Here is a 26,657-nt window from a genome sequence, read left to right on the forward strand (position 1 = left end):
CATGCAATGGTTACAAGGTTAATTTGGAGCTGCCCCTAGAGTTTCTGGGAATAAGAAAGGGAAGAATTCCCCCATTTTGGAAATATACAATCCCACTGTTACTCAGCCATGTTTCCATCCTGGGAGAAGCACACAGGCCCCTTTTACCAGTGAGTGGCAGAGAAAAACTAGGCAGTGTTTTTACCACAAGGTCCTCAAGGCAGCTCATTCCACTGGGCTAAAAAATTAAGCTTCTCTTACATATACTAAACAGCATATATAAATATAGGGTATCCAACACATTTACAGAATGGTTGTATTTAACTAGGGAAATGTTGTGTCTGGATGGTGCTGAACAGAAGCTTGTTCAGATTATGGAGATTTAAAGTACAGGAACTGTACTTATTTTTTATGTACTTATATTTCAGGACTTTACACTGCTAATTATTTTAATAACACCAATATTACATTGCTTGCTTTGCCATTGTCGCACTTTGGACCAAATTTTAGTCCCCCCTCTTTGGTTTCTTGAGTTATAAACCTGGTTCACACAGATCCTGCTTTGCCATGTGACTTGTCCAAATGAAGGAAATATGTCTCATTTGCCCTTGACATAACTGGAACTACATCAGATGCTCTCTGCTATGGTCTTGAGTACCTACTGTCCTGTTTTTTGCCAGGCTACTACTGTCCACCCCCTCTTGCTCCTAGAGTCACTGAGATCCATCTGTCTTTTACCCCTGCCACTAGGATCCTCTGCCTGTTGCTCACTTCTTTCAATATTGTTCTCCATCCTTCCCCAGTGTATGAATGGCACTACTGTTCTTGTCAATGGCAATATGACCTGTGTTGTAGGAGAGGAGATCTGAATGCAAGCAGTGTTCTGCAAGCACCATGTCAGTGACATACTACACATGCAAACAAATCAGAGGTAACATTGATTCTAGATAACAAGCTCATACCAACAACCTTGGAACCCCTGGATTAAGTAAACAAGTCCTGAGTAATTTAAAATCTTTTTCTAATTGACGCTTGAAATATTTTTAGAACTGCTGTTGAAGAGAGAAAACGTTTGATTAAAAATCTCTTAAGAGTTGCAGCAGATTTTAACAGCTAGGGGCAACACAATAGAAGATATAATCTATGGAACATAGATGTATAAAGGGGTCAGTCCTACACTGAGTTCACGCAAGTGTCCTGTCAGATCATAGACAGCAAGTTGCTATGTTGAGGGGACATCTAATCAGGTCATATTGATGCACAGCTCACTGCTGTGAATTTTCTGTAGTTTCTTCATGCTGTGGTATCCAAGGGATAATGTTGACAATAGGTATTATACTGATAATTTATGGCCTTGGGGAGATGCTGGATGAAAATATTAGTAGCAAGTAAAACAGAACTATCTTGCTTTGCCATACTGTATTTTATTAACATTGGGTGCCCTTTTAATGGCACAAGCCATCTGAGATGGCATTTTAGGATTAGGAACCTGTAAGGGGTAATGGGAAGATGCTAAATATTGTACACTGAAAAGCCTTTGAAGAACAAAAAACTTAAGAGCAAATCCTATACACACTTACTTGGGAGTAAGCCCCACTGAACTGTTTAGGACTTTCTTCTGAGTAGACATGTATAGGATTGTAGTCTTAAATCTATTTCAGAAAACAGTGGGATTATTGAGGTTATTCAGTGTGTCAAATCCTTACCTATGAAACAGGCAATAGTATAATGCATTCTTCGTAAGACTAATATGAAACCTAAAGGGCTTTGAAAACACCGAGTGAGAAGCTTTGAAGCCAAGTGCCACAAAATTAGAAAGCAATATTGCTTTTCAGTTAATGTCTAATATACCAAAAGAAGACATTGTTCCTATATAGTTTTGTTTAATATATCTGTGATTGTAAACTATTTGGTAGGTCTGCACTGAAAATATACTATAAGAAGTGTAAGTTTAACAACAAATTTCCCTCTAGTCCAAGTGTCCACAGAACAATTACAGATCAACTTTAATTTTATTTCTCTCCGCTTTCAACTTGGAAAGAAGAGCTGGGAGAATTGCTGAAGTAAGTAATTGGCATCTTGTTGCATTGTAGAGGACTTTGACTGTGGTTTTAAAAGGTTCATCACATACAATAGGATGGTTTCTAATTTGTTTTTAAAAGAAAATAACCTGGATTGTTTCAAAAGCAATGAAGCCTGATAGACCAGTGAGAAAGAAGTATATGTAATTTATGGCTACCATTAGGGAAGTAGACAAAAAACTGAGGAAAGTTTTTACCAGTTCACTTGGCAAAATGTGTCTGAATCTCTAGAAATTGGCTGGTATTTCTCCCAGAGCAAAACAAAAGAGAAGGGAAGGTGAGAGAGTTGCCTTCCTTCAGTGGAGATGGAAAGGTCACAGGGGAAGAAAAGAAAAGAAAGTAACATAATTCTGCTGCTGACAGCTTGACCATATGCAATTAGAAGCAGTGCCTGAACTCTCCAATTTCAACAGGTTTAGGGATACCTAACTCTGGATAGGATCAAGCTGCTAAGGCATCTGTGAAATCCAGTTATATTAGAGCATTTAATACAAATGTTGAGCTGGAAAGAAGCAGCCAATCAGGAATTTGCAGCTTCTTAGGCCTTGAGATGTTACAAATTCAGAGATACCTGCAAGAAAAGGGACTAGAAATTGGCTTAGAATGCAACTCTATAGATGTCTACTCAAAAGAAACTCCAACTGATTTCAGTGGAGCTCATTCCCAGGTAAGTAGATATAAGATTGCAGCCTTAAAGTATTTTTATGTGCAAAAATATATAAAAAATTGAAAATACATGGAAGTGAGTTGAGTTCTGGTGGTTTCAAATTTGAGAAAATGTGCATTGCAGTTGTTAATATAACACCATAATTGTGCATGTGTTTTACAGAGTATAAAAGGACAAGTCCCTGCCCTGAGGGGCTTACAATCTAAAGTTCAACACAGGGAAAACAACTGAGAAAGTGGGAGGGAGGTGAAGGAAGTGTAAGCAGGGGAAAAAATATGCAGTTGTTTTATTTGAACATGCTTGGGCTTAATTACAAAAGGGAGGATTGTGCCCTGAAAGGCAGGCTAAAAGTCTCTACATGAATGAATTAAATAAAATGGAAACTAGGGGGTTGCACCAAGGACTTCATGGGAAAATTGGGTTTTAAGGAGGTATTTGGAGAAAAGAAGGTGTTCTGGGAGGCCAAGGAGTTCCAAGGAGAAAAAGCACAGACATTTGAATAGAGGACCTTTGGATGGCTGAAGGTAGTGGAGCTAGAATAATGAAAGTCAGAGGATGGGGGGTGTATTGAAAGCTAAGAGAGCTAAGTGCAGAAAGGCAAAGCCATGAAGGGCTTTGACGGCAAGGACTTGTGCTGGATCTGGGAGTGGATAAGAAACCAGTATAGAGATTTAAGGACAGGGTGTCACAAGATCAGAGCAGTGAGTGATTTTGGCAGCAGAGTGTTGGAGAGAGGTGTATGGACCAAGGTGAGACAACACAAGAGCAGAGAGAAGATTGCAGTAGTCTAGGCAAGGGATGTCCAGATGGCAGGAATTTTTGGTAAGGCAGCAGAGGAACAGCTGCATTTAAAAAATGTTATAAAGAGAGAAGCAACAGAATGCAGCTACACTGAATATGTTAAACAGGGAGGATGGATGGTAACATTGTCAATAGATAAGAAAAGTGTACCATGATGACTTGGGAAGAAAGATTAACTTTGGTCTTGAATATACTGAGACTGAGATGACAAAGAAATTTCCAAACAGAGAGACTGGAGAGGCAGTTGGAGATCTGGGCTTTGAATGAGAAGGGCTGGCCCCAGACATTTTGCTGCCTGAGGCAAAGGAACCATTGCGCCTCCTGCTCTACATACAGAAGCCAACCTGGCAGCTGAGTCATAGTTCAACACTGGTGATGGAGCAGGGGATGCAGGCCAGGCTGGGTAGCACATACAGCTCTGTCCTCCAACACCTCACCGCCACTCGTGGTCCCACAGCAACTGCTGTCTTAGGCGCCGCCTCTGCCTCATGGTAGGGCTGGCCCTGGGAATGCGGGGAACAAGTATGCCACCATATTAAAAGTGTGCTCTGTATGTGAACCAGGTATACTTGGTTATTTAGTATGCAAGGAGGTGGGGCGGGGGAGCACTAGCTTTCCTTCGCCCTTTTTTTCCCCCACGAAGGAAAACTTGGCTCGAAGACATCCGAAATAAGCGCGGGAAAGAGGCGGCCCCCGCCCCCGGCGCGCTCTTCGCCCATCTCGCCGGCCAGCCGGCGCTCGCACGTGAGGGGCGGCCGAGGCTCGGGGCGGGTCAGCCGCCTGCAGACGCCTCCCCCTGTGGACGCGCGCAGGGCCGCCGCCTCCGCACTAGCAACGGCGGCGGCGGCGGCGGCGGCGGGCGCCGAAGCCAGCGCCCCCTGATCGATGGAGTCCAGACACTGGTGCTGTGCGGCGGAGGCGCCGCTGCTGCTGTCATTCCTGCTGCTCGCCGCGCCTTCCCAGGGACAGCTCCGCGCAGCCGGGCTCCTCTTCCCGGGTTAGTGCCCAACAGGCGCGTGCTGCTTGCGCCGCGCCGCATTCTCCGGCGGAGGAGCCGGACGCTCTTTCGCGGGGGTCTCCCTCACAGAGCTGAGCGGCGCGCCGTGTGCGTGACGGCAGCTCCGTTCTCGGCGCTCGCTCGCTTCCACGCTTCGGGTTGAAAGGAGCTCTTGGGGCGACGACTCCGGATAGAGCTGACGGCGGGAAGCCGTGCCTTGCGTAAGGCGCGGGCGCGGGGCATCTTCCCTGCCCCCCGTGAGTTAGAATTCGGCTCGCTTTTGCGACCACCAGCAGACCGCGGTTGCGGCGCGGGACGACTGGGAAATGTAGCCGGGTCAGTTTTGCAGAGGATGGCCATTCTCCTTGGCCGCGGTCCACCAAACAACGCGAGTAGATCCGTTGGCTGCAGTAGTGAGAGCATTTTATCTAGGCACTGCTGACATTTGGAGGCTAGTTCCATTGATTTCAGTGCATTTCACTTCGCGGTAAATTTCAGAAGAGGAGATCTGTCAGTTTATGGCAGCCAAAAATGCTGTGGCACGTGCGTCTGACACTGTAGTGCTCTTAGCTTTTGTAGGCGAGAGGTTCGTGGATCTGATCGAATGGGCTGTATACTACCTAACAATCCAGTTAGGCTCCCAGCCAGGTGCCGTAGCATATTGCCTTTTTCCTTAGATGTGGGTATAAGAACTCTTTTAAGTGCTTACATTTGTGACCTGTTATTTTTAGCTTCTAGAGAAGGATTCATCCTTCTCTAGAAGGAAAGTTGAAATTAAATCAGATCATTGTGCCCATCTTATATTAGGGATATTGGTGCAAATTATTTTTGTATGTTAAAAGCAGAATGATATTCTGATCCTAAACACCATCACTTGGAAGCAGGTCTTACGGACTGAAAGGAAAAATACTTCCAAGTACATCTTGATTACTTAAAAAGTGAATGTATTGAGGATTGTATATACGATATATATGCAAACCATGTTGTCTCCTGCTAGTCTTTCTTGTCTCCTCCTTTACCGTCCCTTTTATACAGCTCAAATTTTTCCTGTTACTGCAAAGACCTCAAGACTCTTCCATTAGTGACAGTTCTAGGGCAAATCCTTCTGACCAAATTGGCATATTGTAAATGTAGTTTGAGTTGAGTTCAGCATTTTGTGAATGTGACTCCATGAACATTCAGCTTGCAGCTCAGTGTACATTCCTGGGTATCGGCAATAATTTTTTAGGCAGTTCGAGTGACTAAGAGCTTGGAATTTTCCAGCTGTATACAAGATGATTGTCCCTTTTTGATAATGTTGTTACCTTTTTGTGTTTTTTCCTTCTCGGAGTTCTTTTTTTTACAGTAGTGACTAACTTCTACACCCCCTGGTTCTATGTTCTTCAGCAGTCCACTGAATTGGGCTTTTTCTTTGGTGTGTGTGATGTCAGATTATCATTGCATTTGAACTGAGCCAAAACTACTAATCAATTTTCATGTTTTTTCCCCGCTTTTTGTGCAATCCCTTTTGGCATATTTTTCTGTGTTAATTTGAAACTGATGTGTGTGTCATTAGATTATAATTCCATAATCATACAAATTTACAGCACACTCACTTAATGGTATGTAAAGGGGAATAAATGTACCTATACAAACCTTGAAGTATAGTGCATTCTCAGAGAGCATGCTTGCAAGAACGTGAGTTGCTGCAATGCTAATGAAAAAACTAAAATACTCTGGAACTTGTGCTATGAGAGAGAGACCCAACCATCCAAACAAGAGCAAATGACTTTATTTGTTATAGAAATTTCTATACCACCCTCCAATAGAAATTGCTAAGGTGGTTTACATAAAAGAAAATTTAAAAAGCAACTAAGTACAGGTAAAACAAATAAACACAAAAACTAATGAGCCAGATAAAAGCTGGGCTAAAATTAAGTCCAAAAGGCCTAGTGGGAAAGGTTCTTTGCCTATTGCTGAAAAGACAGTGAAATAGACGTCTCTGGGGAGAGCATTCCTTATTTGGGATGCCAGTGCTCTCTCTGATAGCCTCTCTTGGTTTTGGCATGACAACTGATGCTTCAAAAGAGTGCTGGATGCTTGTAAAAACACATTAGAAGAGGTATTTTGCACAACACTAGTTACCATATGTTATTTCATTCCCATACGTCATTTTTTTCTGCAGCAACTGCATACATCCCAGTCATTTTCTACAGCCTGTATTACAGGGGTGGGGAACTATTCTCAGCTCAAGGGCTGAACGGTTCTGGGCAAGCATGTTGGGGGCTGCATGCCAAAGTGGGCATGGCCACCCCTACTGCTGGCATGTGGCTCCAGCATGATTGCCCAGATCCGATTTACTCATACACCCACTCGTATATACCTACACAGTCACTCACACATCACCTCTCTCTAGGGATGTATGAGAACTTGTCAATTTTGTTCTCCGCTTTAGCGCTTCCGGAGTGAAGACAGTGTGTGAAATTGGTAAGTTCTTTGGCAAATATGGCATGTGGCTCTTCTGGGCTAAAGGCAGTAGGATGTGGAGAGGTTGGAACTGACAAGGATATTTACAAGGGGGAATATGATTCTGTGGGGCTACATAGAAGACAGGTGGACTTGCGACCGTGAGCACTTGCATGAGATTGCCAATAAAGCAATATTTTTTTAAAAATTATGACATCGTTTGCACAAATTTCAAGATCCCACTCAAAATTTGCACAGATTATAATTTGCACAAATGGCAGAACCTGAAAAAATATGCACAAACCGTTTCCAGAATCAGAAAAAAAATGCACTACAGTCCACCACGACTTACTGGAATGGAAACACTGTGGAATCCTGTCAGGTTTAAAAGAAATGGCATTCCCAGCGTTGCACATCCCTGCCTCTCTCCCACTAAAATCAGCTTTTAAAAAGCCTCCATTGGTGGCAGCAGAGGAGGGGTGGTTTTTTGGGGAGTGGTGCAACATTGGGAAGGGTTAGCCCTTCCCTCCCAGCAGTGACTCACCTCCTAAAAATACCCCCCCCCCCGCACTACAATGCAACTTTTCAAAAGACATCATTGGCACCAGTGGAGGCTTTGAGAAAGCCTAAGTGCAGTAGGGGAGGGGTGATGGGGGGGGCTCAGGATTGGAGAGCATTAGCCATTCCCTCCTCAGCAGTGACACTGCCCCCCCCCCTATGCTGTAATTAGGCTTTTAAAACCCTCCTTTGTCACCGATGGAGTTTGTTTTTTTAAAGGAGGGAGGAAGCAAGGAAAGAAAATCTTTTATCTCTGATCAGAATTAAGGGCAGGGGTCAGAGGGGAATTTTCCTCCATATCTGGTCTGCAGGCTGGAGGTTTCCCATCCCTCCAATGCTGTTTACACACTTTTCTTTCCCAGGGTTTGTGCATTCCCTGCACTGTAACTTCCCTAACTGTTCTGCTCTGAAATTTCTACTGGATCTTTTTGCTGTGGATATGCTTTGTATGTTATTGATTTTGTGGGGGAAACGTGACTGCTGGCTATGTGCTGCAGTGATGCTTCATACCAGATAATGACATTTACTTTGCAGTGTAAGAAACTAATTTTGGAACTGTTTTAAAAACACGCAGACACCATTGAATAACTATCTGTTTAATGAAAGTTTTAATGCGCCTGTGGTTGTGACTTTGACATTCTTGACCTCCCTAAGTGCTCATTTCTGTAAAAAAAAACAACCCTTTTTGTTAGCATTTCATTTTCTTTAAAACAGTCACATTTCATGGCAGTGATGTCATGGTCGTAATGTTTTATTTCTTCAGAAGTGTAACTTAAACTGAATTTCCCCTTAATTCAGATTTTTCTGAATAGGGGAATCTACACTCCTGTCTGTATGGAACTACATGCCAGTTGACATAGCCACTGAGTATAGGGTGGCTAGTTTGAAAATCCTGCATGTATTGAATCCCTGAATAGCCAGCTAGTTACATACACCTGCTTCCAGATGTGTGGAACAAAACTTTTTTTGTGCAATTGCAAAGAGATTTTTAAAATGTTGGTTGTGGTCCATAGATAGCTTAATCCAATGCATGTCTGTAAGTAAATGCACATAAGAACATGAGAAGAGCCATGCTGGATCAGACCAAGAGTCCATCAAGTCCAGCATTCTTTTGACACAGTGGCCAACCAGCTGCCCGTGGGAAACCCATAGGCAGGACATGAGTGCAACAGCACCCTCCCACCCATGTTCCCCAGCTACTGGTGTACATAGGGATACTGCCTCTGATACTGGAGGTACCATATAGCCATCAGGACTAGCAGCTATTGATGGCCTTTTGCTCCAGGAATTTGTCCAATCCCCTTTTAAAGCCATCCAAACTGGTAGCCATCACTATGACTTGTGGTAGTGAATTCCTTAGTTTGACTATGCGCTGTGTGAAGAAATACTTCCTTTTATCTGTCCTGAATCTCCCACCAATCAGCTTCATGGAATGACCTCAGGTTCTAGTATTATGAGAGATGGAGAGAAATCTCTCCTTATCCATTTTCATAACTTTGAATATGTGGGGAACTGGCAATTCAGAGACTTCAGGTGGCTCTCAGTCCTAGCCAGTAGCAAATTTTGAAGTGCAGGTACTCATCATGACAATCCCCATAGCCACGCCACCGAGTGTAGTCCAAAAACTCAGGCCTTGGTGTTGACACATATCAGCAAACCAGTTCTAGCAGTTTTCGTGGGGTGGTTGTTTGTGAAGCTAATGGTTCCTAATTGCCCATTCAATATTATGTACATTGCAGGGAAAAAGAAGATGGACAGACAGATCCACAGAGTTGTGGGACATTACTATATACTATTCCTGAGTGCCAGCCTTGAATTTTAGTGCACTGAAGTACATGCTTGAAAAGAATATCTTTAGGCACCAGCATGAAATGTTTAGACAACCATCTGTCTGGTCTTTTCCAACTCTAATTTCAATTAGACTACATGTGCTTATTGTAGACAACTGCTTGCTAGATAATACCTAGCCATGGTTATGTGTTACCTATATGGGAGAGAGCCTACAGTTTGTCTGAAACAGCTTCTGCACAGTGACTTATGCTTACTGCTGCCTGAATAAGTAGAGTGGTCCTTCTTCATCACCAAGATATCTTTACACTGGCGCCACGTGTTCCTGTCTCTAGTTGGTGCTGATTGCGGCATCATGCAGAAATAGTTTCAAGCTGTCTCAATGTGATAAAAGATTGTTTCAGGTGACCTCTGCTTGAGATGTATAATATACTAGCCCTTGTAACGGACAGAATAAGTTTTTATCGGTTAGTTGTATTTGAGAATAGTACCCTGCTGGAATTATATCTAAGTAAGCCATCCTATAGTAATATGCTCAAGTGCTGTATTTGTGAATTTCTGAATAGATCACTGTTGGTACATGTTACTGTATATGCTTGCACTGTTTTGCATCTTCTTTGTCTTTTTGCAGACGTGGATGAGTGTGCTCAAGGGACTGATGACTGCCACCCAGATGCAATGTGTCAAAATACTCCAAAGTTGTACAAGTGCATGTGTAAGCCAGGTTACAGTGGAGAAGGAAAGACGTGTGAAGGTATGTGTACTGTAGCTTTACATACACTGGGCATGCTTTTTCCCATTTTTGCTGAAACTGAATAAACAATGCCAGAGAAGTAAATATATGCACATTTGCATTATTTATGACGTTGCAAAGTACAGTTCTTTTAGCACAGACCATACACAAAGCCCTAGCTACAGCAGTCATATTGTTTTGTATTGTGGCTAGTAAATTTCAGGCTGTTTTCTTAAGACACTAAACAATTCTGTTTGGTCTCTCTTCTGCTTATTATGCCATGTATGACTATTGATATGGCTTAGAAAGTGGAAGAGAGACATCTTAATTTTTTTTTGCAGATTCTAGCCAGTGTATATTTTACATCCATGTTACAGAACACAGAGAAACCAGAAGTGCTTTAGAGTGCAATCCTATGCATGTTTAGGCAGAAAACTCCCGACATTCCCCAGCCAGCATGAGAAAACCCCCCAGGCTTGGCTGGTTGAGGAATGGTGGGAGTCATAGGACTCTTCTGTCTAAACATGCATAGGATTGTGCACTAAATGCCTTAGGGCATGGGTAAAGGGCCACCTGTCTTGCTATGAATCTGTCAAATTATTAAGATCTGCAGGAGAAGCCCTTCTATACCATGCATAGGATTGTGTTTTTAGCATCTTGCATGGAAACACCCAAGCTAGTCAATGTGGATTTGCATCTTTCTGATGATAGATGCTGCTGCTTTTAATGTATGAACTAATTCTTTTTTCTTGAAGCAATTTTTTTAAAGTGTGCAAAGCTCCACTATTTGGGTTATGTTTGTGAATGTGATTAAGAGAGTGGCTTTATTTACTTACTTTTTAAAATTATATCCCACTTTTATCTTTTGAAAAACTCAAGGTGTCTAACAACAAATAATTAAAACAATAAATCAAGCTACAAGACAATAAGCTGAAGTACGCAGCAAAAGAACAGAAACAATCAAGCGGATGGAAAACTGCAGTGAGAGCAAAGTCAAAAATTAAGATAAGAGGGGAAATAACACCTATGGCAGCACCAGGAAGGAAGTGAACACAGAAGTCAGCTTTTTCTAAAACATTGTACTCATCTGATTTTTCTCTCTATTCCCTATGGATAGAGTTTTTATATGTGTTTATCACATCTTAAAAGAGAAAAGATAAGGAGAAACAGTTCACTCAGCAGTGCTGCTAGCCACCCCCTTTTCAGTGCAACTTGCACAGAGTTCCTACACAAACCCCATTGCTTAAGGCACAGTTGGGTAAATGGCAAAGCTTTGGTTAACACTTTGGGTAATCAGTAAAGCTTGGCTGTAATTTGTCTAGTTCTGCACAGTCAGGGTCAGCTGGTTATCATAAGGAGGAATAAAATACAGACGCATTTATTGACCCAAATGACACCTTCTCCATGTGCTTTTGAAAATTATGCATACTATATATGCAGTACTTCTGAAGTTTATTTTAAAAATTAGTGTGATTGCTACTCCTTCGGATCCAAGTTGTACAAGCTTCTCTGTCTTTAAAAAGATATTCTTCACAGAAGAAACCAGACGACCATGGCCACTCTCCCCTAGGGACAAACAATTCTATTTTAGTCGGCTTAAACCATCTGTAGATTGTTGCTTAAATACTATGACCAAACTTACTGACCCAGTTTGCATGATCACTGTGTTGTTGGGTGACTTCTGAATATTCAAGCCGTGACTGCAGCTTGTTGTATTGTCTGAACCCAGCTAAGGTGGGTTGTTGGTGTGGTTAACAAACTGCCCAGAACCCATGGGCTATTTTAGCATTGTGGGTAGTTTGTTAACCATGCTAACACCCTTGCCAGGTTCGTATGACATGGCAAACCACAGTTGCAGCTTGAATATTCAAAATGGCTGCCTGCACATGCCATCGCCCACCATGGCTTAAATAAGCCACGGTGGCCTGCTTGAATGTGTGAACCAGGCCACCGAGAAAGCCTTTATGCTGAGCAAGGTCTTCCGCTTAGGATAATAACCTAGTCATCCTTCTAAGCACTCCATTCAGGTTATAAAAGTGAATCAGGCCCAGAAGCTTTGGCTGTGACAGTTTCTCTTTTACCTTGTCTGCATCCTTTGTGTTGTAAGCTGGTATGGGGAAGGATTTATTATGATCCAGAGGTTTCTACAAGATCTTACTGGGGGTGGAGGGAGGGTAGGTAAGGGGTTACTACGGCATAAAACCATGGAAACATTTTTTTTTCTCCATCGGTGCACCACAGTAACTCATTTTGCAAAGAAAAGGGTCTGGAGCAGGACCTTCTCATCTGCACATATACAATACTTAAAATGTAATAGAGTAGCCCATAAAGAGGTGCATGTATTGTCTTACTGTTGACAAACCATCAATATTCTGTTAAACTTCCTTTACTTGCAAGGCAAAGATGATTTAAGGTAGCAGTTACAGTTAGCATGTATATAATGTAGTCATGTCATGACCTGTCTACAGCAAACAAGCAGGCATCCATCATAATGACTTCTGCTTTATTCCCAGACATAGATGAATGTGATAATGACTTCAATGGAGGCTGCGTGCATGAATGTTTCAACATTCCAGGCAATTATCGCTGTACATGTTATGATGGCTTCATGTTGGCTCAGGATGGTCATAATTGTCTTGGTAAGGAGTCTGCTGCAAAATGCACCAGCATCGGTGCTAAATGCCACCAAAGTAAAGCAGTTACATTTTTCTCATGAGCACAGAAATCCTAAGGTGGCTGCAGTGTTTAATGAGATAATCTAGACATTGGTTTTGTCATTTCATGTTTGCTATCTGTGAAATTATAGTGCTGGTATTCATATGTATGTACCTAGAACCATGGGACGGGAATGAAGTAGAAGATCGTCAAATCAAATTCCTTTTTTTTTTTTTGGAATATATTTTTATTTATTTTATCTTTATAAATGAAATAAACAAAACCAAAATTACCAACAACCTGATCAATACAACAATTTCTCAACAATACAATATTCTGATGAGGATACCACAATAACAAAAAGGAAGGAGAAAGAAAAAGAAAAAAGGAAAAGGGAGGAGGACAGGAAGTGAAGAAAAAAGATTCTTTCCCCTGCCCTCCCCCTCCCCCTCCCCCTCCCCTTCTCCCTCCCCTTTAAAGAATTAAGTTTAAACTCCAATACCCCCCCGGCCTCCAACGCCTCAACGTTCACAACATGGTGAACGCCTCCCTTGAGGAGGGAGTGATGCCATCAGCCCTCAAGGAGGCAGTGATAAGACTGCTCTTAAAGAAGCCCTCCTTGGATCCTCAAGTTCTGAACAACTTTTGCCCAGTCTCAAATCTGCCATTTTGGGGCAAGGTGATTGAGCGGGTGGTGGCGGTGCAGTTGAAGGCACACTTGGAAGAAACTGATTATCTAGACCTATTTCAGTCGGGCTTCAGGCTTGGGCATGGGACAGAAACGGCCTTGGTCGCCTTGGTAGATGATATGAGGAGGGCTCTGGATAGGGGTGAATGCTCCTTCCTTGTTCTCCTCGACCTCTCAGCGGCTTTTGATACCGTTGACCACGGTATCCTCCTGGACCGCCTGGAGGGGTTGGGCATTGGAGACACCGTATTGCGGTGGTTCCGGTCCTTCCTCTCCAGCAGGTACCAGAGGGTAGCAGTGGGAGAGGAGGTTTCAGACCCGTGGCCACTCACTTGTGGGGTGCCACAGGGTTCCATCCTCTCCCCGATGCTATTTAACATCTATGTGAAGCCGCTGGGGGCTATCATCAGGAGGTTTGGAGTGCAGTGTCATCAATATGCGGATGACACGCAGCTCTACCTCTCATTCAAATCTTCACCAAGGTTGGCCATAGAATCCCTGTCCAAATGTCTGGAGACGGTGAGTGGCTGGATGGGGAGGAATAAGCTGAAGCTCAACCCTGACAAGACCGAGGTACTTTTGGTGGGAGACAAGAGGAGGCTAGGGGATGTTGACCTGGTGTTTAATGGGGTACGGCTACCCTTGAAAGACCAGGTCCGCAGCCTGGGGGTCATTTTGGACTCCCAGCTGTCCATGGAGGCTCAGGTGTCAGCTGTGAGCCGGACAGCACTGTATCAACTCCATCTGATACGGCGGCTGCACCCCCTCCTTCCCGACCATCTGCTCCCATCGGTAGTACATGCCCTGGTCTCCTCTCGTTTAGACTACTGTAATGTGCTCTATGTGGGGTTACCCTTGAAGACGGTTTGGAAACTGCAGCTGGTACAGAACGCGGCGGCTCGCCTGATTAAAGGCAGCTGCCGGCGAGATCACATCACTCCGGTGCTGAAGGAGTTGCACTGGTTACGAGTTGTTTTCCGGGCCAAATTCAAGGTGTTGGTTTTGACCTTTAAAACCCTATATGGTTCCGGCCCAGCGTATCTTAAGGAGCACCTCCAGCAGCACCGGACAGGCCGCTTCACAAGATCAGCCTCGGATGGCCTTCTCTCTGTCCCATCAGCCAGGACAGCTAGACTGGTGGGGACGAGGGAGAGGGCCTTTTCTGTGGTGGCCCCCACTCTGTGGAACTCCCTCCCTAGGGAACTCCGTCATGCCCCCTCTTTAATGAGCTTCCGTCGTGCATTAAAAACGTGGTTGTTCAGGCAGGCATTTGGGGTGGGTTAGGGTATTTTAGAAAATGTTTTTATTGTAGAATTTTATTGTTTTAAACTGTTTTATTGTATGTTGTACATCACCCAGAGTGGCTGGGTGACCAGCCAGATATAAATTTAATAATAAATAATAAATAAAACGCCATTCTATTTTAAAAACTATATCTATAACCTTAACAATCTTACAGTTTAATAAACAACCGTACATTTCAATATCATATCATCAACCTTATATCAAAGAAACAGGTCTACAGTTCATTCCCAGTAGCCTATATTAATAATAACAATATAATAATAATAATAATAATAATAATAATAATAATAATAATAATAAAAGAAATATAGTGTTATATAATAATAAACTTAAAACAGACCTTCAACAATCAGTAATATATTTTATATATAAATGCATGTGCACAATTACCCTCAAACAATACATTTAAATACAGCATACCATATCTATTTTGAAATAAAAAATATAAAGAAAAGAAAAAAAAGAAAAGAAAGAAAAAGAAAGAAAGAAAGAAAGAAAGAAAGAAAAAGAAACATAAGAAGAGCCATTCTAAATCAGACCAAGGGTTCACCTAGTCCAGCATTCTGTTCCCACAGGGGCCAACCAGATGCCCCACGTCAGCCCACAAGCAGGTCATAACGGCAATAGCACCCTCCCATTTGTATTACCAGAAACTGGTATTGAGAGGCATACTGGAGATGGGATATAGCCATCATGACTAGCAGCCACCGGTAGCCTTATCTTTCATTAAGCTAGTTCACTTTTACAAAATGCTTGGGAAAATTATGTGATAAGTAGTCAGCTATTTTTCTGTCAGGGACTCTGTGCTTTTAACTGTAGAATTGCGAGGTTGTTGCCTGGATATGGTGCCTAAACGTTTAAATGCACTGGGAAGTCGTAGCCACTGCGCTTCTCATCCTGTTGCTCCGTCAGTCCTTTCTTCCACATTCCTCCCCTACTCACTGTGACAGTCCTATTTCAGAGCTGCTGGGCAAGCATGGAATCGGTGTCACCTGCTGAATTTCTGCTTGCTGTGCAGCTCTTAAAAATCCTGTCAGAAAAAATCAGGGCAATCCTGGTGGAAAGTGCAAGGCGTCATTGTTGTCCTCAGAGTTTGAATAATTGCTCAAAACTGGGGAGGTCCAGATTTTCTTCCTGAGAAGTTCTCTTTGAGAGTCAATTAATTTCATAGTTCCAGTCTTCCTCTTTACTTCACAAGGTTATTTTGAGGGAGAATTCATTATAGAATTGAAGCTGCTTGTAATGACATGCAGCTTGGTGTTGTTTCAGTGCCAGACCCTAAGGTTTGCCATAGAGTTTGTGACTAGCAACTTCCAAATGGGAGCCAAGAAGGTGTGGCCAACCTTGGAGGCAAGTATTTGGGAAGCTCAAGAGAAGATCACTAAAGAGTCAAAAGGCGATGACACTTGCCTAAAGCAAGCTGCTGGGGAGGCTTAGGCTTGGTGATTAGAGAAGCTAAATAGAACATGCACCTTCATTTACTTTTGATTCTGTGTACATAGAATTTTGAACAGATTCTGCCGCCTTGCATGTAATTTAGGTTCCTGGGAATCTCTGCTTTCATTTTTAAAAGGGAGAAGAAGTCTCTTGCTCTTGTCTTTTTTGGGAATATGGTTGAAAGTGTGCAGGAAGTATCTGCAAAAGGATGCACTGGTCAGGGAATGATTGAAGCTAGTAGATCTTGTAAGGATAATTGTCTCCATTCTCTTTTAGTTTCCAAATATATCTTCTGACCCATATACAACAACTGCCCCCTTCTCATCTCCTCTTATCATGTTGCCTCCTTGCTAAAAAAAAAAATCCAAATTCTGCAAAAAAAATATAAATGCAAATATCTAGTTGAGATTAAACAATATTTATTGTTTAATATTGAGATTAAACAATATTTAAACAATACTGAGCATCTGTGCAAATAAATCTACCTGGGGAAATTGTACTGATTCACATCACATTTGCTTATTGCACTTTCTGTGCAAACTTTGTTTGTGGTGCATGTTATGGTCTTAACCTGTGGATGGGATTGTCCCTTGATGCATTGACATCCAGGGACAAATTGCTGCTCTGCTATGCCCATTTGTCTTGGACAGATTTCTCTGGTTCTTGGGCTGTTTCTACATGAGGCATTTATCGTGCACTTGTGATTGGTCACTCATGGAAGTTCGGGTCCTATACACAACGTCATCCTCCTCCTGGGCACTTCCTGCTCTTTGCAACCTTTATTGTGTGTTTTTTCATGACGATGAAAGTCTGTCATTTCTCCTCCTCCAACTATGAATCGCGGTAAATCTATGGTGTACTGATGAAATGGCACTTTATCACAGCAATATCACAGTGTCATTTAGTGGCTTTATAATGAATCATATAGAACTTGCCCAGAAAGAAAAGAAAGGAAAAACTATGTGGAAAGCAGCCGATCGTAATCTGGAAGCGGAAGCCCCAGTAAAGTAGCAGGATTTTAGCTTCGTGTAGAGATGCCCTTTGGGTCAAGTCAGGATAGTTACAGTCTGTTGTGGGCCCCTAACTTTCCCTACAGAATTTGGTCCCATTTATCTGGCATTTCAAGAAACTTTGAAGTGGACATTTTTCCTGTGCTATAACTCAGCTGGAAATCTGATTTAGTAAATGGGGCTAAAGAAATATGGCATTTTAATTTTACATGCTGTATAAATATCACAAAAGTATTTGAACTGAAATATTTTAAGTAGGAAAAAAATCAATAACTACAATTTATACAGCTTATAAGTTTTATTCAAACAAATCCAAAGCTTAACTTGGAAAGTATATTTAAATGCTTGTAATTTTAAGACATGTCAATGCAATAGCAGACACTTCCCTGCATTGTTTACATTTTAAGGGGGGGCATGAAGGTAAACTGTTAACGTGCTAATTTTAGCATGCCAGAAGAAATACGTGCTTTTATTATATATGCTTCCTACAGAGAGTCACCTGAAAATAGGTAAATGCAACTTCAAATGCCCAGTTTAACTGGTATTGGAAACCATTATTTTATTTACATTAAAATTTACATCCTGCTCTTCTAGGCAGAATGCCCACTCAGAGCAGTTAGTTATTATGTTACTAATTCATTTTATGAAACAATACAGTTTTAGATACAGAACATATGTGGCAAAAAATGGGAGTAGAAAATGTTCTGCCCCTTGTCATTGCTTGGTCCATTTTCAGGATAGAAGTCCCAGGCTCTGCAACAACATTGTATTTGGGTTTGGGATGCAAAATCTGCATATCCCTGCAGCCCTGTCCTCCATCATTGAATGGGGCTTTGGTCACAAGCTTCCATCCTATCCTCAAAATAGCCTTCCAGCAAATCTAGTTGCTGAGTAGTATTGTACAAGGCTCATCACCTTGATTCATATCTCCAGAAAGGGAGATGAGTACCACACCTTAGAGTCGGACACAACTGGTTGGGGACACCTTTTTAGGGGCCACGATGGCTTAGTGGTTAAGACGCTGAACTGCAGACTGGAAGGTCGGCAGGACAGCAGTTTGAGACCTGAGTGCTGCGTGACGAGTGAGCTCCCGTCTTCAGTCCCAGCTTCTGCCAACCTAGCAGTTCGAAAGCAAGAAATTGCAAGTAGATAAATAGGTACCGCTTCGGTGGGAAAGGTAACAGCGTTCCGTGCACCTCGGTGTTCAGTCATGCTGGCCACATGACCACGGAAGCGTCTTCGGACAGCGCTGGCTCTTTGGCTTAGAAAAGGAGATAAGCACCACACCCTAGAGTTGGACATGACTGGTTGGGGACACCTTTTTTTATTGTACAAGGCTCATCACCACAACATTGCATTATGTTACATTTCTGATTCCCGTATTTATCAATTCAGATAACAGGGTGTGAAATGCAATTCACATGTGTATTGTGCAAATGCCACAGGTCAGATGATGTTTCAACCTGCTTTTTTATTCTACTGACCTGAGATCAAATCCAAATGTGGAGAAGACATAAGTGAAGGTTATCTAAGGGGATGCTTTGATTTAGTTTCCTATATTGAGCAGGGGGTTGGACTCAATGGTCTTATAGGCCCCTTCCAACCCTACTATTCTATGATTCTGTGATTCTAGGTTGCTGTTTTAAGTAGGCTTCAGGGAATAATTTGGAACATTGAAATCTGCTCAAATATTTTTATTTAGGTGTGGTAACAAAAACAGTTAAAAAACTTACATTTAATGGCATTAGAAAATGTTCATTAACAGTATCAATATATATATATATGTGTGTGTGTGTGTGTGTGTGTGTGTGTGTGTGTGTGTCTGTTTATCCTGTCTGTAGTCTTAAATTCTGCTGTGTCCCAGCCTGCAGTATGGAGATGAGGAGAGTAAGGCCAATTGCCCAACCTGTTGGATGCTTTATTATCATGGTTTAATTAACTTCCCGTGTGCAGTTGATACAGGCTACTGTTTTGACCAAAAATAGCTGATACCAACCTGTTGTATCTTATTTTTCAGATATGGATGAGTGCTTGCTCAACAATGGAGGCTGCCAACATGTTTGTGTCAACACAGTAGGGAGCTATGAATGTCGTTGCAATGTTGGATTCTTCCTCAGTGATAACCAGCACACCTGCATTCACCGTTCAGAAGGTAAAGCCTCTCTCTTCTTCTACCCAAGCAGACAGTGTGGCCCCCCTCTTCTCCAAACATCCTGAATCAAGCTCTCTGAATGGTTTGCTAGGTTATGATCTGTACTTAAGGATGCTTCCATACATCATTTTCATGAGTCACACTGTAACATGGAAAGGATTCATGTGTGGGTCTTTTAACAAGTCGTATTAGACATGCTGAAAATCTAGAGAATAATTCTAGCCTGTCTGAGACTGATTTAAATGTGACTTTGGATGAGTAGAACTCTGCAACAGCCTGTAACACCCAAACCACCTAGACTTACCTGTGTGGTGGTCCTTGCACTCAACTTTATTTTTAAACTGCATTGCTGGTGCCAACGTGTGCAGCCTTAGTGCTGTAGGAAAGATGGTGAAAGGCACTCCTGGAGTGGCGAGAGGTCCCAAGTCCTTACTGGTTGGCATCTGAGGGAGGCAAGGGGCAGCAAGGTCTGCACCATGCAGGTGCATGGCTGTTGAATGGCCAGCACCACCCAGCATAGGTCAATTACTTAATCTATGTTCCATCCCCACCATGAACCACCAGTGGCTATGTACTGTCTTTTCATAGTGCCAAAAGTGACAGCAACACTGATACTAAGAACTTTCCTTTATAAAGCAAAGGCCCTGGAGTGGTGAAAGGCTGAAACAAGCCAGCGATGGAGGGTTTCTGCTTGAAGCAGGAGGAAAAGGGGTGGCTTTCTCCAAACGTCCATTGCAATGAAGAACAGAAGCAGGTTTCTGCCATTGCCCATGTCTATGAAGCTATCCAGAGTGACCTAAACATTTGAAGAACAAGAGAGATTTAAAAATGCTAGTTTTAAGGCAGTGAAGCAACTCCTCCATGCAGAAATAAAACCAGGTGCTTGATCAGAGGTTTCAGTGAATGGAAGTTTAATAGAGACCCTGGAGCAATAACTTGAAAGTGGTAGTCTTAAGTCAGGGAGTTTCCACTGAGACTGTGGTTAGTCAGTATGGCTTTAACACAGCAAAAAATTTATAGGTTTGAAAATTTGCGTAGGATAAATATAGAATGAAGTTGTGATTGGATAAACCAAATCATTAAAAAAGAAAGAAAGTAACTCAAGCCAAGAGGCCAGCTTTCCTTATAGCACAAAAACTTCAGCTAAAGTGCGTGTGCGTGTGTGTGTGTGCTGGGACAATGCAAGTCCAAGTACCTAAATAGCCAATGGGGAAAAAATAAAATGGCTGAAAAACGGAAACCTGGCTCAGTGGGAATCCTGCATATAGGTGGATGTGACCGTAGGCTTGGAAGAAAAAGAAGAGGCTCCCACTGGTGCCAATAGGAGCTCTTTTTCTAAACCTAATTGCATGGGGTGAGGGTGGTTTTCTTCCCGGAGTGGGGGAGAGAGCTGAGGAAAAGAAATGTGTTCATTGTCTTCCTTAAAGGTTAAATAGTCTGGGAAGGAGGTCCCTGCACCTTAAGTATGTGTTAGATTCTGGTTGTGTGTGGGTTTGTGGGTCTTGTTCGCTTCTTTTGGTCTTTGTCTACCTGCCTTACAATGTGGTACTCGGAGAGGTGACTGTAAGTGTGGGGTCTCCCTAGTTTGCTCTGTCTTTATCTTCCTGTGTGCGTGCTGCGGGGTAGGGGGAAAAACGCCATTCCCTACCATTTAGAGCAGTGATAGAGAACCTGTGGCCTTCCAGATGTTTTGGACTACAACTCCCATCATCCCTCACCATTGGCCATGCTGGCTGGGGCTGATAGAAGTTATGTCCAACAACGTATGAACATAAGAGCTTTGCTGGATCAGACCAAAGACCAATCTAGTCTAGCCAATGGGAAGCTCATGGGACATGATGCAATATACCCTCCCAGGTGTTCCCCAGTGATAGGTATTCAGTGGCATCCTGCCTCTGGTCCTGGAGGCAATTTATAGGCATCATGAAGAGCAGGCATTGATAGTATATTCTCCATGAATTTGACTAATGCCCTTTTAAAACTTGGTGGCCATCACTACGTCTTTTTGATAGCAAATCCCAGAGTTTAACTATGCATCGTGTGAAAAACTACATCTGAGGGCCACAGGTTCCCCACTCCTGATTTTGAGAGACACCTGCAGAATTTACAGAGCAGAGAACAGGAGGGAGCCATCCTTACCACAGCCTGTGCCTCAGGGCCACCCTTTCCATGAAGCAGGGTAAAGCTCCCACCTCAGGTGGTGAAGTAGGAGGAGCAGTGGATTGTGCTGCTCCCCACCAGGAAGGCCCTCTGCCGCCTCCTCCTCCTCCATGGCAGGAGAGCCCTCCCAGCCCCTCTCCTGCCATGGCATTTGCACAGGTGACCTCCTGGGCCGCCCATGCCTGGCTCTGAGTAAGGAGCCCCTCAGAGCCAGGCATTGTGGATGGGCAGACTCTCTGAAGAGCCATGCCAGCCGGTTTCTCCTCTGGCTGCACGTTTTGGTGGCAAAGGTAAGGGAAAAGGGGGGGGTGCGATGCAGGAAAAGCAAGGGGTGGGGAAGGGGAGGGCAAGCATGATGCAGGAAGGGGAGGGGGATGTGAAGGGGAAGAGGATGTGATGGAAGGGGGTAGGAGGGGTGATGTGGTAAAGGGAAGGGAGGGGTGCGACGCAGCAGCGAGAAGGAGAGGGGGGATGTGACATGAAAGGGGGAGGGGTCGGGGGGTCATGATGCAGTGGTCCATTTGCTCTCTGGCCTCAGGGGGTGAGAGAGATTGCATCAGGGCTGCCCTACCTCTACCCCTTTGGTTTTCCTGGCTCCCTTTGTCATCTCCGCACTGCTCTGTCCTTACTCCACCGTCCCTTCCCTCTGATCCCTACTCCCAAACTTTCCACTTCCTTCCACCCTCCCACTCTACTCTCCTGCCTAAGCTTCTTCCTTTCCCCCTTTCCTCTTCCTCCTCTGCCCCACTCTTCAGCCCTCACTCTTTCCACCATCCACTCATTATTTTGGACCTCCTTCTAATGGAATTTTGTACCACTTTATTTGATTTTGATTTATGGGGTTAATGATGATTGATGAATGAGACAATTAACTGAAGGGGAATTTATTAAATTTCGGAACAGAATCTGAGTCAGAATTGAGAAATTAGTTGTGGGTAATCCCCTGATTTGCCCTTGGCTTGCTTTTGGGTTGGTGCTCTGTTAAATTTTTGTAACTCAGTTTTGGTGCAAAAGTTGCCATTTTTAGGAGTGTATGTGAAAGGGCTCTTGAAAGAAACATATCACCCACTCTATATTTCAGAGTATTTCATTGCATACATGCCTTAAATGACTTAACTCAGGACTTCTGTCTCCTCATATTTTTGTACCTTATTAGTTACAGGAGGTTCTTCAAAATCATACAGCTTGAGCTATATGAAACTAGCTTGCTGGGGTAATTTCACTAGTGCCTGGCCAAAGTCCCTGGCTAAATGAACTCATAGTCTAGACAAGCTGTTAGTGTGTGTGTTTATGCTTATTTATTTATTTATTTATTTATTTATTTATTTGGGTTCTTTTGCAGAATCAAATTCTTTGCTCAGCTGACACACACAAACTAAACCATGTACCCCTGCATTCCTACCTTTTGTTGATAACAGGACTTTCAGTCATTCTTCAAAGGCCTAAGGTTGTGAACGGGACATAATTTAATTAGCAGAATCATCTTTTCTTCTTGATCATAATGTGCCACCCAAAAGTATGATATACAGTCAGGGCCAGAAATATTGGAACAAGGATAACTGTTTTGGCAGTTGGCCTCTGTATACCACCCCATTGAAGTTGAAAGGAAATACACCCAGATGGGAGCGAAGTCAGGACTTTCAGCTGTGATTCAAGGGTTTTGACAAAAGTGGGGCACTAACCATTCAGGAAGTACAGCCAGTGGCATACACCCCCCCCCCATCGTTGGTGGCTCATAAGTAATGGAACAAATGGCTGACAAGCAGCTGCATGGCCAGGTGTGGCCTGTTTCCTGGGTACCCCATGACCAATCAAGCAGATAAAAGGCCTGGAGGTGGTTCTGAGTGTTACATTTGCATTTGGTAGCTGTTCACTGGAACTCCCAACATGAGGTCCAAAGACGTGTCCATGCAAGTGAAGGAGGCCATCATTAGGCTGAGGAAACAAAATAAACCCATCAGAGAGATCGCAAAAACAGTGGGAGTGACCAATACAACAGTTTGGAACATCCTGAAAAAGAAGGAATTAACTGGCAAGCTCAGCAACAGCAAAAGGCCTGGAAGACCACGGAAGAAAACTAAAGGGGATGACCGCAGAATTCTGCTCATGGTGAAGAGGAATCCTTTCACAACATCTAGCCAGGTCAAGAACACTCTTGCGGAGGTAGGCATGTTATTGTCAACATCTACAGTCAAGAGACGGCTTTATGAATGTAAATACAGAGGCTTCACAACAAGGTGCAAACCACTGGTAATGCTCAAGAACAGACAGGCCAGATTAGCCTTTGCCAGCAAACACCTAAAAAAGCCTGCCCAGTTCTGGAATAAGATTCTTTGGACTGATGAAACCAAGATTAACTTGTACCAGAATGATGGGAAGAGAAAAGTATGGAGAAGGAAAGGAACAGCTCATGATCCAAATCATGCCACATCAACTGTCAAACATGGTGGAGGCAGTGTTATGGCATGGGCATGTATGGCTGCCAATGGAACCGGGTCACTGGTGTTTATTGATGACCTGACTGCTGATAAAAGCAGCAGGATGAATTCTGAAGTGTATAGGGCTATACTTTCTGCTCAGATTCAGCTGAATGTTGCCAAACTGATAGGACGCTGTTTCATATTGCAGATGGATAATGACCCGAAACATACAGCAAAAGCTACCCAAGAGTTTCTCAAGGCAAAGAAGTGGGATGTTCTTCAATGGCCAAGTCAGTCATCTGATCTCAACTCAATAGAGCATGCTTTTCTCTTACTGAAGACAAGACTGAAGGCAGAAAGACCCACAAACAAGCAGCAGTTGAAGGCAACTGCAGTAAAGGCCTGGCAAAGCATCTTGAGGGAGGAAACTCAGCATTTGGTCATGTCCATAGGTTCCAGACTTCAGGCAGTCATTGACTGCAAAGGATTTTCATCCAGGTATTAAAGGCGATCCTTATGTTTGAAATGATGTTGGTTTGTTCCATTACTTATGAGCCACCAGTGATGTGTGTGTGTGTATGCCACTGGCTGTCCTTCCTGAATGGTTAATGCCCCACTTTTTCAACCCCCTTGAATTACAGCTGAAAGTCCTGACTTCGCTTCCATCTGGGTGTGTTTCCTTTCAACTTCAGTTTGGTGGTATACAGAGGCCAACTGCCAAAACAGTTATCCTTGTTCTAATATTTCTGGCCCTGACTGTATTTTAGAATTGTAAGGTTTTATTCTAATTTTAGTTTTTAATTTTATTCCTTCTCCATCTCTGGTTCCATCTCTTATCTTCTATTTTTTTATTATTCACAGATAATGAAAAAATCTTAATGAATTTATGATGAAATCACCTCCTTATCTGAGCAGTTGTCTTTCAAAGTTCATTTAAATAAGCAAAGTGCATGTGCTGTTGTTGTTAAAGTGTACTATTTTGGAATGCATATTTTCTGCTGTAGCTTTCAGAAGATGAGTTCAAGATTTTCCTCCTACCTACAAGTCGGCAAGTCTCAATTCAGCATTTGAAGTGTTTTGAGTTCAGTGGACTTTAAGTACCTGCTTGAATGATATCTCCATTGGTTTCTGAATGTGCACAAAGAAGTTACACTGTTAGCAGAAGCTAAGCTGTTAATTCTCTTAATGCTTTCTAAACACCTCAGCTAACAGACAGATCTCATGGCCTGTTGAAGCTTCCAAATGCCACAAAATACTAGAGTTAATAAGACTAATTTGTGATCTTCTGTGATGCAAAGAGCCTGACTGACAGCACAATAGTGATTGCCAGTTTTCATGTGGAGATCTTTGCATCTTTTGTGTATCCTGGAGGGTTGAAGGCATCATTGTCTTGTTAGTTTTCTCACTGTGGGAAAGGAATCAAGAAGCCAGTAGAGCAGAATAATCAAAGCGGCATAGCTGCTACTCCTTTGTTGCTCAAAGTCACCTTCTTAGAGAAAGTCTATTGGAGCCAGAAATAGAGGTGTTAAGAAAACAGCATGCCTGATTAAAATGTTACAGAATTTTCCTGTGACATGTTGTCAATTCTCATTTATTTTCTTGGAATAATAATATGGATGCAGAAAAGAGATGGGTGAAATCTGGCAAGAAATAATTGGTGCACCTGGGTGTAAACTCAGCCAGATCTATCAAATTCACAGTTGACCTGTATTGCATCATGGGTAATGTGGACGACAACATCCATGAGGCAATGTGTGATTGTTAATTAATTGCACTTTTGCAAATCACAGCTGCATTTGGGGAGAATGGGTCTATCAGAAATGTGGATTTCAGTAGGTGCCCTGGCATTAAATGTTACCTGCCATGATGAACGCCACTCCCCAGATCTGTCCTGAATTCTGGTTTCAGTGGCAGCCCTATAGAAAATGGATGGGATTTTAAATCTGTGTGGCATACAAAAGCATCTATTAGTCCATTTGGGACTGTTGCTAATGCTATATCAAAATCTTCCATTTGTGGTGGTATCTAGAAGTGTCTCTTACTGACTTGTTTGTTTTGTCAGATATGGGCTTATTTAGTCAGATGTTCAAAGTATTTTTATCCCACACTTTGGCCAAGGCTCCTAGATTAGCTTTCAAAGATCAGAAATAAGACAGTCCCTGCCCATAGGTTTATAATCTAAAAGATGTGACACAAAAGGGAAGGGGATTGGGAGGGAGAAAGAAAAAAGAAGAAGAAGCAAATTCAGGTACCAGATCTTTAGTTGCAAAGTTCAGCAAGTCATGGATTGATTGTTTTGATTTGTGAAAGTATTGTGGTTCTCTGGATCTAAAGGCTTACCAAACTACTGTTTCACTGTGCAGTTGCTGCCTTCTAAGGGCCTTTTCAATTCACCTGGATAGTGTCACTCCAGATGCTTTTTCCATCCCAACACTCAAACTACTAAATGCAGTTGCTGGAAAACAGCAGTTTTTACCCCAGGTAAAATTATTATTGTACCTGTTTACACTATGGTTACACTAGTGTCAGGTGCACCTAGTGGAAAATGCCCCATTGCTACACAGCACTTCACAAATTGCTCCCATAACTACCCACACCTTTTTGAATGCCCCATCATTTGAAAGATATGTTTTCCCTGCTCTGGTTGTTTTCTTTAAAGAAAAAAAAAGGAGGCAGCTCTTTCCTTCCAGAGCTCAGGTGTGTGTTTATCCAGCCATTTGGGGTGTTTGTGTATATGGCCTGGTTCACACATAATGACAGCCCAGAATATGGGTTGTCATT

The 26,657-nt window shown here is 42.8% G+C and overlaps 1 protein-coding gene across 2 annotated transcripts in view; it reads left to right on the forward strand.

Annotated features, from left to right (window-relative positions):
- Positions 1–4,350: 4,350 nt before the first annotated feature.
- SCUBE2 (signal peptide, CUB domain and EGF like domain containing 2) overlaps positions 4,351–26,657 on the forward strand; it is an 81,043-nt gene continuing 58,736 nt past the window's right edge. Inside the window, exons 1-4 of one of the 2 annotated variants that reach the window (XM_084828342.1) lie at positions 4,351–4,525; positions 9,948–10,070; positions 12,563–12,688; positions 19,162–19,296. In XM_084828342.1, the coding sequence (XP_084684468.1) occupies positions 4,414–4,525; positions 9,948–10,070; positions 12,563–12,688; positions 19,162–19,296 (496 nt within the window). In that variant the 5' untranslated portion in view covers positions 4,351–4,413. Of the gene's footprint in view, positions 4,526–4,704; positions 4,862–9,947; positions 10,071–12,562; positions 12,689–19,161; positions 19,297–26,657 lie in introns of those variants that run through there. The other variant, XM_084828351.1, reaches the window with a different exon arrangement.

Source organism: Heloderma suspectum, chromosome 1 (assembly GCF_057233095.1).
Source record: "Heloderma suspectum isolate Gila_16-S chromosome 1, 16-S_ref, whole genome shotgun sequence".
Taxonomy (NCBI): Eukaryota; Metazoa; Chordata; class Lepidosauria; order Squamata; family Helodermatidae; genus Heloderma; species Heloderma suspectum.